We start from the raw sequence: 16,879 nt of genomic DNA, 5'->3' as shown, positions 1-16,879 counted from the left end.
CGTGCCCGTTCAGCACCGCGGACAGCGGCACCGGGAGGGGCGGGGGGGGCACCGGGACCGGGCCCCGCCGCTGGGGGGCGCCCTCGGGGCTGGGCGCGGTCGGGGCGTGGCCAGGGCGTGGCTCTGGGGGCGGAGCTTAAGGCGGGGCCTGGGCGGGGCCTCCCGGGGGTCCCGGGCGATGGCGGAGGGCGGCTGAAAAAGGGGGGGGGGGCTGCGGGTACCGGGGGCTGCGGGGGGGGCGCAGCGAGGCCGGGACCCCCCCGGTACCGGAACCGGCACCGGAACCGGGAGCGGCGCCATGGACGATTCGGGCGTGATCCGGCGGCGGCGGCTGCAGGTACCGGGAGGGAGGGGGGGGGGGTTGTTATTGAGGGAACCGGGAATGGCGGCGCCGGTACCGGAATCGGTCATGGGAGGGAATCGGTAACGGAACGGGGGGAATCGGTACCGGGGAATCGGTACCGGGTTCGGGAGCGGGGTGTCCGTACCGGGAGGGTAACGGTTACCGGGAGGGGGTCGGTACCGGAGGATGGGGGGATCGGTACCGGGGGGTATCGGAGCTGGCTGCGGTCGGTACCGGAGGGATCGGATCGGTACCGGAGGGATCGGATCGGCACCGGGCACCGCAGGCCGTTCCGCAGGGGGGGCAGCGCAGGGCGGTACCGGGCGGGCGGGGCCGGTACCGGGAAGGTCGCTCCGGGCGCGGCCGGCACCGGGGGCGGGGGGGGCGATGCGGGCCCGGTACCGGAGGGCGCTGCGGGCCCGGGGGTGTCCGGGGGGGGTTCGGTCAGCGGGCGGGGGGCGCGGAGCCCCCGGGGCCGGTCCGGTACCGGCGCCGCTCCGCAGCCGTTCCCCCGTTATTGCAGAAGGAGCTGCCGCTGCCGCGGAAGAGCAGCAGGTGAGACCCCCCCGCGCCCCCCACCCACTGCGCCCCCCGGCCCCGCCCCCCGGCCCCGCCCCGGCCCCGCCCACTGCAGCCGCCGCGGCCCCGCCGCCGCCCCGGAGCCCCCCCGGAACCCCCGGAGCCCCCGATGCCGGTCCCGGCGGGCGGCGGCAGCGGCGGCAGCGGCGGCGGCAGCGGCGGCAGCGGCGGCGGCAGCGGCGGCGGCAGCGGCGGCAGCATGTTCCGCCGCTCCAAGAGGTACCGGGCAGCGGCCCGGCCTTCCTCCCGCGCCAGCCTCAGCCTCCTCATCCTCCATGGCCATCCTCATCCTCATCCTCAGCCTCCGTGTCCATCCTCATCCTCTGCGTCCGTCCCCATCCTCATCCTCACCCTCCTTCCTCCACCTCCATCCTCTGCCTTCATCCTCGTCATCCTCCGTGTCCATCCTCACCCTCATCCTCATCCTCCATCTCCATCCTCATCCTCATCCTCTCCCTCCTTCATCCCCATGTTCATCCCCCTTCTCTCCTCATCCTCATCCTCATCCTCACCCCCCCCGTCCTTCCTCCCCCTCCCCCTCCCTCCTCATCCTCCCCCGAGCCCCCCCGGCCGCTGTCTCCCCCCCCCTCCCGTTATTCCTCCTTTATTATTTTGGGGTGGGGGCTTTGAGCGCCCCCCTCCCCTAACCCGGTGACGTTGGAGGGGGGGGGGGGTCCCTGTTTGGGGAGGGGTCCCGGGGGTCCTGACCCCCTCCCCCGCCCCCCGCCCCCCCCCAGCTGCCGCACGAGCAACCGGAAGAGCCTGATCCTGACCAGCACCTCCCCCACCCTGCCGCGGCCGCACTCGCCGCTGCCCGGACACATCGGTGAGACCCCCGCGACCCCCGGAGCCCCCCGACCCCCCTGGGGACCCCCGACCCACCCCGGGTGTCCCCAAATCCCCCCAGGTGTCCCCGACCCCACCGGAGCCCCCCAAATCCCCCCAGGTGTCCCCAGCCCCTCCCAGGTGTCCCCAAATCCCCCCCAGAGCCCCCCGACCCCCCCCCCCATATGTCCCCAACCCCCCTCCAAGTGTCCCCGACCCGATCTGAACCCCCTCAAGTGTCCCCAAACCCCCCTCGGGTGTCCCCAAATCCCCCCCGGTGTCCCCGACCCCACCTGAGCCCCCCGAAATCCCCCGGGTGTCCCCGACCACCCCCCAGGCGTCCCCAAATGCCCCCAGCCCCCCCAAAGTCCCCCCAGCGCCCCCAAACTTCTAGGAGCCCCCCAGACCCCCCCATGACCTTTGGGGACCCCTCCCCACCCTTGGGGGTCCCTCCTGCCCCCCCCCTTTCCCCCGGGGTGGGTCCCTCTCGCTTGGCCCCGCCCACCCGCGGGGAGGGGGGCGTGGCCTGTCGGGGCGGGGCGGTGACGTCACCGCACCTGTGCCCAGGTACGAGCCCCCAGGACAGCCCCCGGAACTTCTCCCCGAGCGCCCCCGCGCACTTCTCGTTCGGAGCGTCCCGCCGGTGAGGGGGGCACCGGGGACACCGGGGGGAACCGGGGATACCGGGGGGGGCACCGGCGGCTGGGCGGGGGGCTCGGGGACAGCCGCAGAGTCCGTGGGGGGGTGTCCCCAAATGTCCGGGGGTGTCCGGGGGGCTCTGGGGGTGTCCCTGGGCTGTCCCGGTTTGTCCCGGGTTATCCTCGTGTATCCCGGGGTGTGGATCCCGGTCTGTCCCGGTGTATCCCGGGGCTGTCCCGGTTCGTCCCTGGTCTGTCCCGGTCTGTCCCGGTGTATCCCAGGTTGCCCCTGGGGATATCCCGGTGTATCCCGGTCTGTCCCGGTTTATCCCGGTCTGTCCCTTGGTTATCCCGGTGTATCCCGGTCTGTCCCGGTTTATCCCGGTGTATCCCGGTCTGTCCCGTGGTTATCCCGGTCTGTCCCTTGGTTATCCCGGTGTATCCCGGTCTGTCCCGGTTTATCCCGGTGTATCCCGGTCTGTCCCGTGGTTATCCCGGTCTGTCCCGGTTTATCCCGGTCTGTCCCGGTCTGTCCCGGTTTATCCCGGTCTGTCCCGGTCTGTCCCGGGTTATCCCGCCCCTCTCCCGCAGGGCGGACGGGCGCCGCTGGTCGCTGGCCTCGCTGCCCTCCTCGGGCTATGGCACCAACACCCCCAGCTCCACCGTCTCGGTGAGGGGGGCGCGACCCCCGGAGCCCCCCGGGAGCTTTGGGGGGCCGTGCTGGGTCTGGGGGCGAGGGGGGTCCAAAAGGGGCTGGGGGTGACATGGGGGTCAGGGGGAATTTGGGGGGTCCTGGGGTGGAGACCTGAGGGTCCCGGGGGTGATTTGGGGGTCTCGGAGTAGGCTCGGGGGTGACCCCAGGGGTCTGTGGGGTCAGGGGACATTTGGGGGTCCCGGGGTGTATTTGAGGGTCCCTGGGTGGGCTGAGCAGGGGGCCAGAGGTGATTTGGGGGTCCCGGTGGGCTGACCTGGGGGTCAAGGGGGATTTGGGGGTCCCGGGTGCGAGTTTGGGGGTCCCATGATCTGACCCCCGGCTGCCCCGCAGTCGTCGTGCTCGTCGCAGGAGCGGCTGCACCAGCTGAGGGGGTTTCTGGGGGTCCCGGTGGGCTGACTCGGGGGTCCCGGGGCTCAGGGGGTTTCTGGGGGTCCCGGGTGCGGTTTTGGGGGTCCCGGTGTGCGCTGACCCCCGGCTGCCCCGCAGTCGTCGTGCTCGTCGCAGGAGCGGCTGCACCAGCTGCCGGCGCAGCCCACGGCCGAGGAGCTGCGGTTCCTGTCGCGCCACTTCGGCAGCTCCGAGAGCCTCGCCGAGGAGGATGGGGGGGCCCGGGGGGCGCGGCCGCCCCCAGACCCCGCTCCCGCAGCCTCAGGTGGGGCCCGAAACCGGGGGGGAAATGGGGGGGGGATTTGAGGGGAGAATTGGGGGGGATCGTGGTGGAGAATTGGGGGGGATTTGGGGAGGAATTGGGGGAATGGTGGGGGGGTTTGGGGGGATTTGGGGGGGGGGGATTTGGGGGGAAATGGGCGGGATTTGGAGGGGAATTGGGGGAGGTCATGGTGGAAAATTGGGGTGGATTTGGGGAGGAATTGGGGAGGAAATGGGGAGGAATTGGGAGGGGAATTGGGGGAGATCGTGTTGGAAAATTGGGAGGGATTTTGGGGGGGATTTGGGGGGGATATTAGGGAGATTTGGGGGGCAAATGGGGGAGATTTGGGGGGGATTTGGGGGGGAAATGGCGGAGGGGATTAGGGGGGAATGATGGGGGGGCATTTGGGGAGAAATTGGGGAAGAAATGAGGGGGGATTTGGAGGAGAAATGGGGGAGATCGTGGTGGAGAATTGGGGGGGGGATTTGGGGAGGAATTGGGGGGGATTTTGGGGTGGAATTGGGGAAGAATTGGGGAAGAAATTGGGGGGATATGGGGGGCGATTTGGGGGAAATGGAGTGGAATTTGGAGGGAAATTGGGGAGGATTTTGGGGGAGAATTGGGGGAGTTTTTGTGGGAGAAATGGGGGAGATTTGGGGGAAAATTGGGTTGAGTTTGTGTGGGAGAATTGGGGGAGATTTGGGGGAAAATTGAGGAGGATTTGGGGGCAGTGGTGGGGGGATTTAGGGCGGAATTGGGGGAGATCATGGTGGAAAATTGGGGTGGATTTGGGGAGGAATTGGGGAAGAAATGAGGGGGGATTTGGAGGGGAATTGGGGAGATCGTGGTGGAGAATTGGAGGGGGATTTGGGGAGGAACTGGGTGGGATTTGGGGGCGATTTGAGGGAGATTGTGATGGAGAATTGGGGGGAATGGTGGGAGGATTTTGGGGGGCATTTGGGGAGGGATTTGGAGAGGGAATTGGGGGTTCACTGCAGGGATGGGGGGCCAGCAGGGGGACACCCTGGATTTAGGGAGTGGCCGGGATTTGGGGCTCACCCAAACTCGGGGCACACTGGGGTGACCCCGTGGCCATGGGGGGTGGAATGGGGGGTCCTGGGGGTCCTGCGGGTGCCAGCTGTGCCCCCCCTTTTCCCAGCCCCGGGCGCTCGCCCTCGTCCCACGACAACGAGATCGTGATGATGAACCACGTGTACAAGGAGAGGTTCCCCAAGGTGGGGCTGGGGCACCTGGGGGTCTGGGGCTGCTGTGGGGTGGCCGTGGGGGCAGTTATGGGGTCTGGGGGGGGCTGGGGGTGGCCGTGGGGGCAGTTATGGGGTTTGGGAGGGGCGGGGGGTGGCCATGGGGGCAGTTATGGGGTCTGGGAGGGGCTGGGGGTGGCCGTGGGGGCAGTTATGGGGTCTGTGGGGTTGCCACGGCATTACTGTGGGGTCAGTTTGGGTCACCCTGGGGTCCCCATGGGGGTCTCTGGGGTCACCCTGGGATCACCCTGCGTTCGCTATGGGATCGCCTCGGGGTCCCCATGGGGGTCTGGGGTCGCCATGGGGTCACCCTGGGGTCAGTTTGGGTCACCCTGGGCTCACTAGGGCATTGCTGTGGGTTCACTATGGGGTCCCCCTGGGGTCTGGGGTGCCATGGGGTCACCATGGGATTGCTATGGGGTCAGTTTGGCTGGCCATAGGATGACCCTGGGATCACCATGGGGTCACCCCGAGGTCCCCCCGGGGTCTGGGGTCACCACGGGGTCACCATAGGGTCACCATAGGGTCACCATGGGCTCACCAGTCATTCACCGTGGGGTCTCTGGTCGCTCCCAGGCCACGGCGCAGATGCAGGAACATCTGGAGGAGTTTGCTATGGGGTCTGGGGTTGCTATAGATAGGATCACTATGGGTTCACCATGGGTTCATTATCGGGTTTGGTCGCTCCCAGGCCACGGCGCAGATGCAGGAGCGCCTCGAGGAGTTCGTGCGGGGCTGCGGCCCCGGCGGGACCCCCCTGGCCGACGGCGCCCTGAGCTTCATCCAGCACCAGCTGGCGGAGCTGGCCCGGGACTGCCTGGCCACGGCGCGGCACGGCCTCATCACGGCGGGCTACTTCTGCGAGCTGCAGGAGAGCATGGAGAGGCTGCTGCAGGACGTGAGGGGACACCTGGGGACAATGGGGACAATGGGGACAATGGGGACAATGGGGACAATGGGGACAATGGGACAGGCACGGCCTCATCACGGCGGGCTACTTCTGCGAGCTGCAGGAGAGCATGGAGAGGCTGCTGCAGGACGTGAGGGGACACCTGGGGACAATGGGGACAATGGGGACAATGGGGACAATGGGGGACACTGGGACAGGCACGGCCTCATCACGGCGGGCTACTTCTGCAAGCTGCAGGAGAGCATGGAGAGGCTGCTGCAGGATGTGAGGGGACACCTGGGGACAATGGGGACAATGGGGACAATGGGGACAATGGGGACAATGGGGACAATGGGACAGGCACGGCCTCATCACGGCGGGCTACTTCTGCAAGCTGCAGGAGAGCATGGAGAGGCTGCTGCAGGACGTGAGGGGACACCTGGGGACACCTGGGGACAATGGGGACAGCTGAGGACACGGGGGGGACAGCTGGGAGACAGGGGGGACAAAGGGGGACAATGGGGACCCAAGGGACCCAATGGGACTCAGCACGAACTTGAGGCGTGCCCCAATGTCCCCCCTGGGTCCCCAATGTCCCCCCTGGGCCCCCAATGTCCCCCCTGACCCCCCAGTGTCCCCCCAGGCCTACGAGCGCTCCGAGTCGGAGGAGGTGGCCTTCATCACCCAGCTGGTGAAGCGGCTCCTCATCATCATCTCCCGCCCCGCGCGCCTGCTCGAGTGCCTGGTGAGGGCCTCACCTGTGCCCCCCTCACCTGTGCCCCCCTCACCTGTGCCTACACCTGTGCCCCCCTCACCTGTGCCCCCCTCACCTGTGTCCCCCTCACCTGTGCTACCCTCACCTGTGCCTCTCTCACCTGTGCCTACACCTGTGTCCCCCTCACCTGTGCCTCTCTCACCTGTGTCCCCCTCACCTGTGCCCCCCTCACCTGTGCCCCCCTCACCTGTGCCTCTCTCACCTGTGCCCCCCTCACCTGTACCCCCCTCACCTGTGCCCCCCTCACCCGTCTCACCTGTCCCTGTCTCACCTGTGGCAGGAGTTTGACCCCGCGGGGCTGTCGCAGCTGCTGGGCCGGGCCGAGGGGCCCCTGCGAGCCGACACCCCCCGGTACCTGCTGAGGCAGCTGGGCCGGGCCCGGGGGGCGCGCGCAGGTACGGGGGGACGGGGACGGGTGTGGAGTGGGGGTGTTCAGGACAGGTGTGGGGACACAGGCAGGTGTAGGGGGCCACGCCTGTGACCCTGGTGTCCCCACACACGCCTGTGACCCTGGTGTCCCCACACACGCCTGCGTTCCCCCCTGTGCCCTCACACACCTGTGCCACACCTGTGCCCCCCTCCCCAGACGTGCTGCACCTGGAGGAGCCCGACAGCAGCGGCACCAACACGCCGGAGCCCGAGGAGGGGGCTGAGGTGGGCGCTGCCACCCCCGTGTCCCCCCAGTGTCCCCCCCAATGATGTCACCTGTCTCCCCAATGTCACCCGTCCCCCCCCAGGGCCGCGCCGCCCCCCGGCCCAAGGAGCCGCCAGGTGAGAACGACTTCGAGACCATCAAACTGATCAGCAACGGCGCCTACGGGTGAGGGGGGTCCCGGGGGGGTTCCGGTGGTCCCGGGGGGGGTCCTGGGGAGGTCCTGGTGGTCCCACCCTCACCTGTCCCCCCCCGCGGCAGCGCGGCGTGCCAGCGTACCGGTGATCCCGGTGATACCGGGAGGATTCCCGGGAGGTCTCGGGGGTCCCGGTGGTCCCACCCTCACCTGTCCCACCCTCACCTGTCCCCCCCCGCGGCAGGGCCGTGTACCTGGTGCGGCACACGGCCACGCGGCAGCGCTTCGCCATGAAGAAGATCAACAAGCAGAACCTGCTGCTGCGGAACCAGGTGCACCAGGCCTTCGTGGAGCGCGACATCCTCACCTTCGCCGAGAACCCCTTCGTGGTCAGCATGTTCTGCTCCTTCCAGACCCGCCGCCACCTCTGCATGGTCATGGAGTACGTGGAAGGTGCGGCGATAGGGGACGGGGCGTCGCGATATGGGGCGGGAAGTTCACGATATAGAGGCGGGGCGTCGCGATATGGGGCGGGGAGCTGCGATATAGGGGCGGGGAGTAGTGATATGGGGCGGGGAGCTGCGATACGGGGATGGAGAGGGGGATATGGGGTGGGGCGTTGGGATATGGGGTTGGGTATTGGGGATAGGTATTGGGATATGGGGTGGGATGTCACGATAGGGGGATGAAGATGGGGATATGGGACGGGGCGTTGGGATATGGGGCTGGGTATTGGGATATGGGGCTGGGTGTTGGGATATAGGCATAGGTATTGGGATACGGGGTGGGATGTCATGATATGGGGATGGATATCACGATATGGGGCGGGATGTCACGATACAGGGACATGGGGCTGGGTATTGCGGTAACAGTTGTCCCCATGCCCCCCCCCCCATGTGCTCATGTCCCCCCTGTCCCCCACATCCGCCATCTGTCCCCATTTCCCACCCCGTCCCCACGTCCCCCACGTCCCCCGGTGTCCCTGATGTCACCAATGTCCCTCCTGTCCCCAATGTCCCCATTGTCCCCCTGTGTCCCCCATCTCCCCAATGTCCCCGATGTCCCCGATGTCCCCGATGTCCCCCATCTCCCCAATGTCCCCGATGTCCCCGATGTCCCCGATGTCCCCAGGCGGTGACTGTGCCACGCTGCTCAAGCACATCGGGGCGCTGCCCCTGGAGCTGGCCCGGCTCTACTTCGCCGAGACCGTGCTGGCGCTGGAGTACCTGCACACCTACGGCATCGTGCACCGCGACCTCAAACCCGACAAGTGAGCCTGGGGGGCTGGGGGGGTCACCTGGGCACCGCCCCACTCACCTGGGACCTGCCCCGCCCATCTTGGCCCCACCCAACTCACCTGGGCCCTGCCCAGCTCACCTGGGCCCCGCCCTGCTGACCCGGCCCCGCCCCTCACCTGCAGCCTCCTGATCACGTCTCTGGGCCACGTGAAGCTGACGGATTTCGGGCTCTCCAAGATGGGGCTGATGAGCCTGACCACCAACCTGTACGAGGGGCACATGGAGAAGGACGCGCGCGAGTTCCGCGACAAGCAGGTGCGTGCCAGGTGTGCCAGGTGTGTGCTCAGGTGTGCCAGGTGTGTGCCAGGTGTGCCCAGATGCGTGCCAGGTGTGCCAGGTGTGTGCTCAGGTGTGCCAGGTGCGTGCCAGGTGTTCCAGGTGTGTGCTCAGGTGTGCCCAGGTGTGCCAAGTGTGCACAGGTGCGTGCCAGGTGTGCCAGGTGTGTGCTCAGGTGTGCCCAGGTGTGCCCAGGTGTGCCAGGTGTGTGCCCAGGTGGGTGCCCAGCTGTGCCCAGCTGCACTCAGGTGTGCCAGGGACAGGGCAGGGGTGGGGCCAAGGGACCAGGTGTGCCCGCAGCAGCTCGGGGGTGTGTCCCCCGCTGATCCCACCTGTCCCCACCTGTCCCCCGTGTCCCCAGGTGTGCGGCACCCCCGAGTACATCGCCCCCGAGGTGATCCTGCGCCAGGGCTACGGCAAGCCCGTGGACTGGTGGGCCATGGGCATCGTCCTCTACGAGTTCCTGGTGGGCTGCGTGCCCTTCTTCGGGGACACGCCCGAGGAGCTCTTCGGGCAGGTGATCTCAGGTACGGACACAGGGGGGACACGAGGGGACACGGGGCAGGTGACCTCAGGTGTGGCAGGGGACACAGGGGGGACATGGGGCAAGCGACCCCAGGGACGGGTTCTGTGCTCAGCTGTCCCCTCCTATGTCACCCCCTGTGTCCCCCCCCCGTCCCCTCCATGTCCCCACTCTGTCCCCACTCTGTGTCACCCCCATGTCACCCCCTGTGTCCCCTCTGTGTGTTCCCGTGTCCCCATTGCCACCTCATGTGCCCATCCTGCTCTGTCCCCTGTCTGTCCCCATCCTGTCCCCTCCCTGTCCCCTGTCTGTCCCCTCCCTGTCCCCTCCCTGTCCCCCTGTGTCCCCTCTGTGTCACCCTCCATGTTCCCCCGTGTCCCCATCCTGTCCCCTGTCTGTCCCCTCCATGTCCCCTGTCTGTCCCCTGTCTGTCCCCTCCATGTCCCCTCCCTGTCCCCTGTCTGTCCCCTCCCTGTCCCCTGTCTGTCCCCTCCCTGTCCCCTCCCTGTCCCCCCGTGTCCCCTCTGTGTCACCCTCCATGTTCCCCCGTGTCCCCATCCTGTCCCCTGTCTGTCCCCTCCATGTCCCCTGTCTGTCCCCTCCATGTCCCCTCTCTGTCCCTCCCATGTCACCCCCCGTGTCCCCCCAGACGAGATCCTGTGGCCGGAGGGGGACGAGGCGCTGCCCCCGGACGCTCAGCACCTCATCTCGTGCCTGCTGCAGCCGGACCCGCTGCGGCGCCTGGGGGCAGGTGAGACCCCCGGGACGCCCAAACGCCCCCCGGACCCCCCGGTACCCCCCAAACTCCCCCCGTGACGGGCGGTGCCGCGCAGGGGGCGCGCAGGAGGTGAAGGCTCACGGCTTCTTCGCCGCCCTGGACTGGACGGGGCTGCTGCGGCAGAAAGCCGAGTTCGTGCCGCACCTCGAGTCCGAGGAGGACACGAGCTACTTCGACAGTGAGCGAGGGGGGGACCCCCGGGACCCCCACGGGAACCCCACGGGACCCCCAGACCCGCCACAGAACCCCTCCCTTGGGGACATCCCTGGGACTCCCCTTGGATCAGCCCCTGGACCCACCCTGGGACCCCCAGAACCCCCTGGGACCCCCAGAATGCTCTGGAACGTCCCAGAACCCTCCAGAACCCCCTGGAACATCCCTGGACCCCCCCTGCGACCCCCCAGCACACCCTGGAATACCCCAGGACCCCCTGGGACCCCTTGGGACACCCTGGACCCTCCCTGAGAACCCCCTGGAACGTCCCAGAACCTTCCAGAACCCTCTGGATCCTCCTTGGAACATCTCTGGGACCCCCCGGCCCCTCCCAGGGGTCCCTCCCCCCCCGGGGTCGCTCTAAGGCCCCCCCCTCACATTTGGGACCCCCCCGTGCCCCCCCCAGCCCGGTCGGACAGGTACCCCCACGTGGCGTCGTACGAGGACGAGGACACGACCGAGGACGAGCCCGTGGAGATCCGGCAGTTCTCGTCCTGCTCGCCGCGCTTCAGCAAGGTGGGGCGGGGTCAGGTGTGCCCGGGTGTGTGCCCAGGTGTGTGCCCAGGTGTGTGCCCAGGTGTGTGCCAGGTGTGCCCAGGTGTGTGCCCAGGTGTGTGCCCAGGTGTGTGACCAGGTGTGTGCCAGGTGTGTGCCAGGTGTGTGCCCAGGTGTGCCCAGGTGTGCCCAAAGGGTGACCAGGTGTGCCCCAGGTGTGTGCCCAGGTGTGTGCCCGGGTGTGTGCCCAGGTGTGTGCCCAGGTGTGTCCAAGGTGTGTGCCAGGTGTGTGCCCAGGTGTGTCCAAGGGGTGACCAGGTGTGCCCCAGGTGTGTGCCAGGTGTGTCTGGGTGTGCCAGGTATGTTCCAGGTATGCTAGGTGAGTGCCGCAGGTGTGCCCAGGCGTGTGCCCAGGTGTGTCCCAGGGAGGCCCAGGTGTGCCCTCAAGTCTGTCCCCCATGTCCCCAGCTCTGCCCCAGCTGTGTCCCAGGTGTGCCCAGGTGTGAGCAGGGGTGCCCGGGTGTGTGCCAGGTATACTCGGGTGTGTGCCAGGTGTGTGCCCAGGTGTGTGCCCAGGTGTGTGCCCAGGTGTGCCCAGGTGTGAGCCCAGGTGTGTGCCCAGGTGTGTGCCCGGGTGTGTGCCCAGGTGTGTGCCCAGGTGTGCCCAGGTGTGTCCAAGGGGTGACCAGGTGTGCCCCAGGTGTGTGCCAGGTGTGTCTGGGTGTGCCAGGTATGTTCCAGGTATGCTAGGTGAGTGCCGCAGGTGTGCCCAGGCGTGTGCCCAGGTGTGTCCCAGGGAGGCCCAGGTGTGCCCTCAAGTCTGTCCCCCATGTCCCCAGCTCTGCCCCAGCTGTGTCCCAGGTGTGCCCAGGTGTGAGCAGGGGTGCCCGGGTGTGTGCCAGGTATACTCGGGTGTGTGCCAGGTGTGTTCCAGGTGTGCCAGGGGTGCCCAGGTGTGCCCAGATGTGTGCCAGGTGTGTCTCAGCTGTGCCCAGGTGTGTGCCCAGGTGTGCCCAGGTGTGAGCCCAGGTGTGCCCAGGTGTGCCCAGGTGTGTGCCCAGGTGTGCCCAGGTGTGTGCCCAGGTGTGCCCAGATGTGTGCCAGGTGTGTCTCAGCTGTGCCCAGGTGTGCCCAGGTGTGCCCAGGTGTGCCCAGGTGTGTGCCCAGGTGTGCCCAGGTGTGACCGCACCCTCCCGCAGGTGTACAGCAGCCTGGAGCAGCTCTCGCAGGAGCCCAAGGCCAAGGGGCGCCCGCGGGACGAGGGCAGACGGGACGGCTTCGCCCGGGAGCGCGGCTGGAGAACCGGCTCGCCGGAGCTGTGCGTGCACGGGGGGCCCGGGGGGCCCGGGGGGTCCCGGAGGGGTCCCGGGGCTCCCTGACCGCCGTCCCCGCCGTGTCCCCGCAGGAAGCACCGCTCGGCCGCTGCCGGTGCCGCTGCCGGGGCCGGTGAGGGGGGGGCGCCGCCGCCGCCCCCCGAGGGCGAGGGCAGCCCCCCCCCGGGCGCGCGCCGCCGCTTCTCGGCGCTGCTGGAGCCGCGACCCCCGCCCGAGGAACGGCCGAGCCCCCCCCGCAACGGAGCCGCGGACGGGACCCCCGAGGAGCCGCCGGGTGAGTGCCGGGAGCGCGGGGAGGGGTCCCCGGTGCGTGTTGAGAAGGTGGGGAGGGGTCCCGGGAGCGTGGGGAGGGGTCCCCGGTGCGTGTTGAGAAGGTGGGGAGGGGTCCCGGGAGCGTGGGGAGGGGTCCCCGGTGCGTGTTGAGAAGGTGGGGAGGGGTCCCGGGAGCGTGGGGAGGGGTCTCCTTTGATCCCCGGGAGCGTGGGGAGGGGTCTCCGGTGAGCCCCGGTCCCTTCACCGCCCCCGTTGTCCCCCCCGGTAGCGGAGCGAGCCCCGCGGGGCCCGGAGCCGCCCCCGGCCCGCACCGAGCTGGGGCTGCGGCGCCCGCGGCACCCGGGGGTCGCTCCCGCCGAGCCCGGCGGCGACAAACGGAGCCCCCGCGCCCCCGGCAAGGTCACCAAGTCGGCGTCGGCCACGGCGCTGTCCGTCATCATCCCCAGCGGTGGGTGACACCCCGCGACCCCCAAAGGGAGCAGAAATATCCCGGGACCCCCAAAGGGACCCCAAATACACCCGGGAGCCCCAAAGGGAGCAGAAATATCCCGGGACCCCCCAAAGGGACCCCAAATTCCCCCGGGAGCCCACATCCATCCGGGACCCTCCCCAGGACCCCAAATCCACCCGGGACCCCCCTAAAGGACCCTCCCCAAAGGACCCCAAACACCCAGGGACCCCTGCAGCCCCCCGAGTCCCCACGGGAGGGGTCTGGGGGTCTCCCCTGGGGGGTTCTGTGGGTGTTGGGACCCCCAGTCCCACGGGTGGGGTGTCCGCGGTGCCGTGGGGGGACTCTGGGGTCTCTGGGGGGCTTTTGGCCTGAGCGACCTCTGGGCTCAGCGGTCTCTGGGGGCACAGGGGGCTCTGGAGGTGTCCCAGGGGGTTTTTTGGGGCGTCCCCGGTCCCGGGAGTGTCCGCGGTGCCGTGGGGGGCTCTGGGGGTCTATGGGGGGGGTTTGTGGGGTGTCCCCGGTCCCGTGGGGGGCTCTGGGGGTCTATGGGGGGGGTTTGTGGGGTGTCCCCGGTCCCGTGGGGGCCTCTGGGGGTCTATGGGGGGGGTTTGTGGGGTGTCCCCGGTCCCGCGGGGTCCCAGCGGTCTCGGGGGGCGCAGGGGGCTCTGGGGGTCTATGGGGGGGTCCCGCGGGGTCCCAGCGGTCTCCGGGGGCGCAGGGGAGGCGCCCGGCTCGTCCCCGCTGGGCAGCCCGATGTCGCCGCGCTCGCTCTCCTCGGACCCCTCGTCCCGGGACTCGTCCCCGGGCCGCGAGCTCGCCCCGGCCGTGGCGGCGCCGCCGCGCTCGCCCATCGCCATCCCCCGGCCCGGCAAGAAGTTCGGCTTCACCCTGAGAGCCATCCGCGTGTACCTGGGCGACAGCGACGTGTACAGCGTGCACCACGTCGTCTGGGTCAGGGACACGGGGGGACATTGGGGACATGGGGGGGACACTGGGCGACAGCGATGGGTACAGCGTGCACCACGTCGTCTGGGTCAGGGACACGGGGGGACATTGGGGACATGGGGGGGACACTGGGCGACAGCGATGGGTACAGCGTGCACCATGTCATCTGCGTCAGGGACACGAGGGGACACTGGGGGGACACGCGTGGGGACACAGAGGATGACTCGGCGACACCAGGGACATCGAGGGTGACACAGGGTGACATGGGGACATGGGATGACACAGGGGGTGACACGGGGACACCGGGGGGACACGGGGAGGACACAGGGGTCCCATCCGCAGTGCCCCGTGGGTGACCCCGGTTTTGGGGACACGGGGGGGTTCCGGGGGTCCGGTTCCCTGTGGGTGACCCCGGTTTTGGGGACACGGAGGGGTTCCGGGGGTCCGGTTCCCTGTGGGTGACCCCGGTTTTTGGGACACGGAGGGGGGTTCCGGGGGTCCGGTTCCCTGTGGGTGACCCCGGTTTTTGGGACACGGGGGGGTTCCGGGGGTCCGGTTCCCTGTGGGTGACCCCGGTTTTTGGGACACGGAGGGGGGTTCCGGGGGTCCGGTTCCCTGTGGGTGACCCCGGTTTTGGGGACACGGGGGGGTTCCGGGGGTCCGGTTCCCTGTGGGTGACCCCGGTTTTTGGGGCGCAGCACGTGGAGGAGGGCGGCCCCGCGCAGGAGGCCGGGCTGTGCGCGGGGGATCTGATCACGCACGTGAACGGGGAGCCGGTGCACGGGCTGGTGCACACCGAGGTGGTGGAGCTCATCCTCAAGGTGGGGGCACCGGGGGGCACCGGGGTCAGAGGTTTGGGGGGTCATGGGTCACGGCAGGGTCACGGCAGGTCAGCCACGACCAGGGAGTGAGCCCCGGTGCGGGGGGTGATGCTGGGGGTCCCCTCCGTGACCCGCTGTCGCGCAGAGCGGGACCAAGGTGCTGGTGACAACGACGCCGCTGGAGAACACCTCGATCCGCCTGGGCCCCGCGCGGCGCCGCAGCGCCCGCGCCAAGATGGCCCGGAGGAACCGGCGGGGAGGCACCGGGAGCGGCCACGAGAGGTGGGCACGGGGCTCGGGGGGCGCGGGGCGCTCCGGGGGGCGCCGGGAGGCCCCGCGTGCTGACGGTCCTCCCGGCCGCCAGGCGGCGCAGCGCGCTGTTCCGGCACCTGGCGCGCCAGGCCTCGCTGCTGCACACGAGCCGCTCGCTGACGTCACTGAGCCGCTCGCTCTCCTCCTCCGACTCTCTGCCCGCCTCCCCCACGCACGCGCGAGCGCGCGAACCCGGTAAGGGGCCGAGGGAGGGGGCGGGGCTGCGGGGGGCGGGCTGTACCGGGAAAGGGGCGTGGGCTTGGGAACGGGGCGTGGTCACGGGAACGGGGCGCGGGGCACGGTGCTTGTTCCCGGTGCCCGGTCCCGGTGCTCAATGCCCGGTCCCGGTGCTCAATGGCCAGTCCGGTGCTCGGTGCCTGGTCCCGCTCCCGGTACCCGGTGCTCAATGCCCGGTACTTGGTGCCCGGTCCCGGAGCCCGGTCCCGGTGCTCAACGCCCGATACAGTGCTCGATGCTCGGTGCCTGTACTCGGTGCGCGGTCCCGGTGCTCGGTGCCAGTCCTGGTGCCCGGTGCTCGGTGCCCGGAGCGCGGTCCCCGTGTCCGGTCGCGTTCCCCGCACCCTGACCCCGTTCCGCGCAGGGGCCTCCCCGCCCAGCAGCTCTCCGGGCTCCAGCGCTCCCCCGTCGCCGGCGGGGCCGCACCTGCGGCCGAGCTCGCTGCAGGGGCTGTCGCCGAAGCTGCAGCGGCAGTACCGGGCGGCGCGGTGCCGCTCCGCCGGCAGCATCCCGCTCTCGCCGCTCGCGCACACGCCCTCGCCGCCCGCCGCCTCGCCGCCCGCCTTCCCGGCCAAGCTGCACCCCAAGGCCGCCGAGTCGCCGCGCCTCGCCCGCCGCGGGCTGCCCGAGAAGGCGGCGCCGGGGCCGCCCCGCAAGCTGGGGCTGGAGCCGCCCCGCAAGGACTTCCCGGCCGAGCCGCCGCTGCAGAGCTTGGCCGAGTGGGACGGCGAGGGCCCGGCCGAGCCAACGCCGCCGCCGCCGCCGCCCGCGGGCCCCGCGCGCCGCCTGGGCCGGCAGGAGCTGCCGCTGCTGCTCGGGGGCCCGCCCGGGCCGGAGCCGCCGCCGCCGGGAGCGGAGGAGCCCGAGCGGGGCGCGCGGGGCCCGCCCAAGGCGCTGAGCCCGGTGCAGGAGCACGAGCGCGGGGCGGCGGCGCCGGTGCCCATCGTGGTGGTGGGGCCCGGTGCGACCCCCGGGGACCCCCGCGGCGCCGCGGGCCCCCCCGGGCGCTGAGCTTGACCCGAGCCCGCCCCGGAGCCCCGGTTGTAAATAGGGGGGCGCACCCCGGGACCCCCAGGCATGCGGGGGTCGCGCCCCCCCGGCCCCTCCCCGCGTACGCCAAGGGTTAATACTGTGACACCCCCCCCACCGTGTGACGTCACCGACCCGGCACCCCTCCCGGTGTGATGTCATCGACCCGGACAATCCCTCCCATCCCCGGTCTCCGGTTTGCCCGCGGTTTTGGCTCCCGGTGCTGACGTCAGAGCGGCGGCGATGACGTCACAGCACCCATGTCACGGGAGGGGCACGGGCGCTGCTCTGATGTCACTCGGGAAAGGGGATGGTGATGTCATCTCATCGTGCGTGATGTCACGGCTGCGGCAGCATTTTAGCGGTGACATCACAGCCGTGACGTCACTGAAGGTGTGAGGGCGGTGACGTCAAATCTGCAGTGACACCCG

The 16,879-nt window shown here is 69.9% G+C and overlaps 1 protein-coding gene across 1 annotated transcript; it reads left to right on the top strand.

Annotated features, from left to right (window-relative positions):
- The first annotated feature begins 298 nt into the window (after positions 1–298).
- MAST1 (microtubule associated serine/threonine kinase 1) lies at positions 299–16,430 on the top strand. The gene is given in 29 exon segments (XM_054293032.1): positions 299–337; positions 583–826; positions 1,093–1,141; positions 1,660–1,748; positions 2,315–2,390; positions 2,977–3,055; positions 3,587–3,715; positions 3,718–3,752; positions 4,909–4,984; positions 5,703–5,909; positions 6,544–6,645; positions 6,956–7,070; positions 7,262–7,329; positions 7,413–7,495; positions 7,708–7,916; positions 8,595–8,733; positions 8,884–9,016; positions 9,399–9,564; positions 10,210–10,311; positions 10,394–10,516; positions 10,958–11,067; positions 12,246–12,364; positions 12,452–12,654; positions 12,922–13,101; positions 13,823–14,055; positions 14,748–14,870; positions 15,016–15,152; positions 15,235–15,377; positions 15,784–16,430. Coding segments are annotated over 29 exon segments (4,158 nt in total).
- Positions 16,431–16,879: the final 449 nt, after the last annotated feature.

This window comes from Melozone crissalis, unplaced genomic scaffold, assembly GCF_028551555.1.
Source record: "Melozone crissalis strain CALT ecotype California unplaced genomic scaffold, PUWL_Pcris_2 ptg000122l_1, whole genome shotgun sequence".
NCBI lineage: Eukaryota > Metazoa > Chordata > Aves > Passeriformes > Passerellidae > Melozone > Melozone crissalis.
Note: the sequence above shows the minus strand (reverse complement) of the source record. Positions and strands in the feature narration are given on the sequence as shown.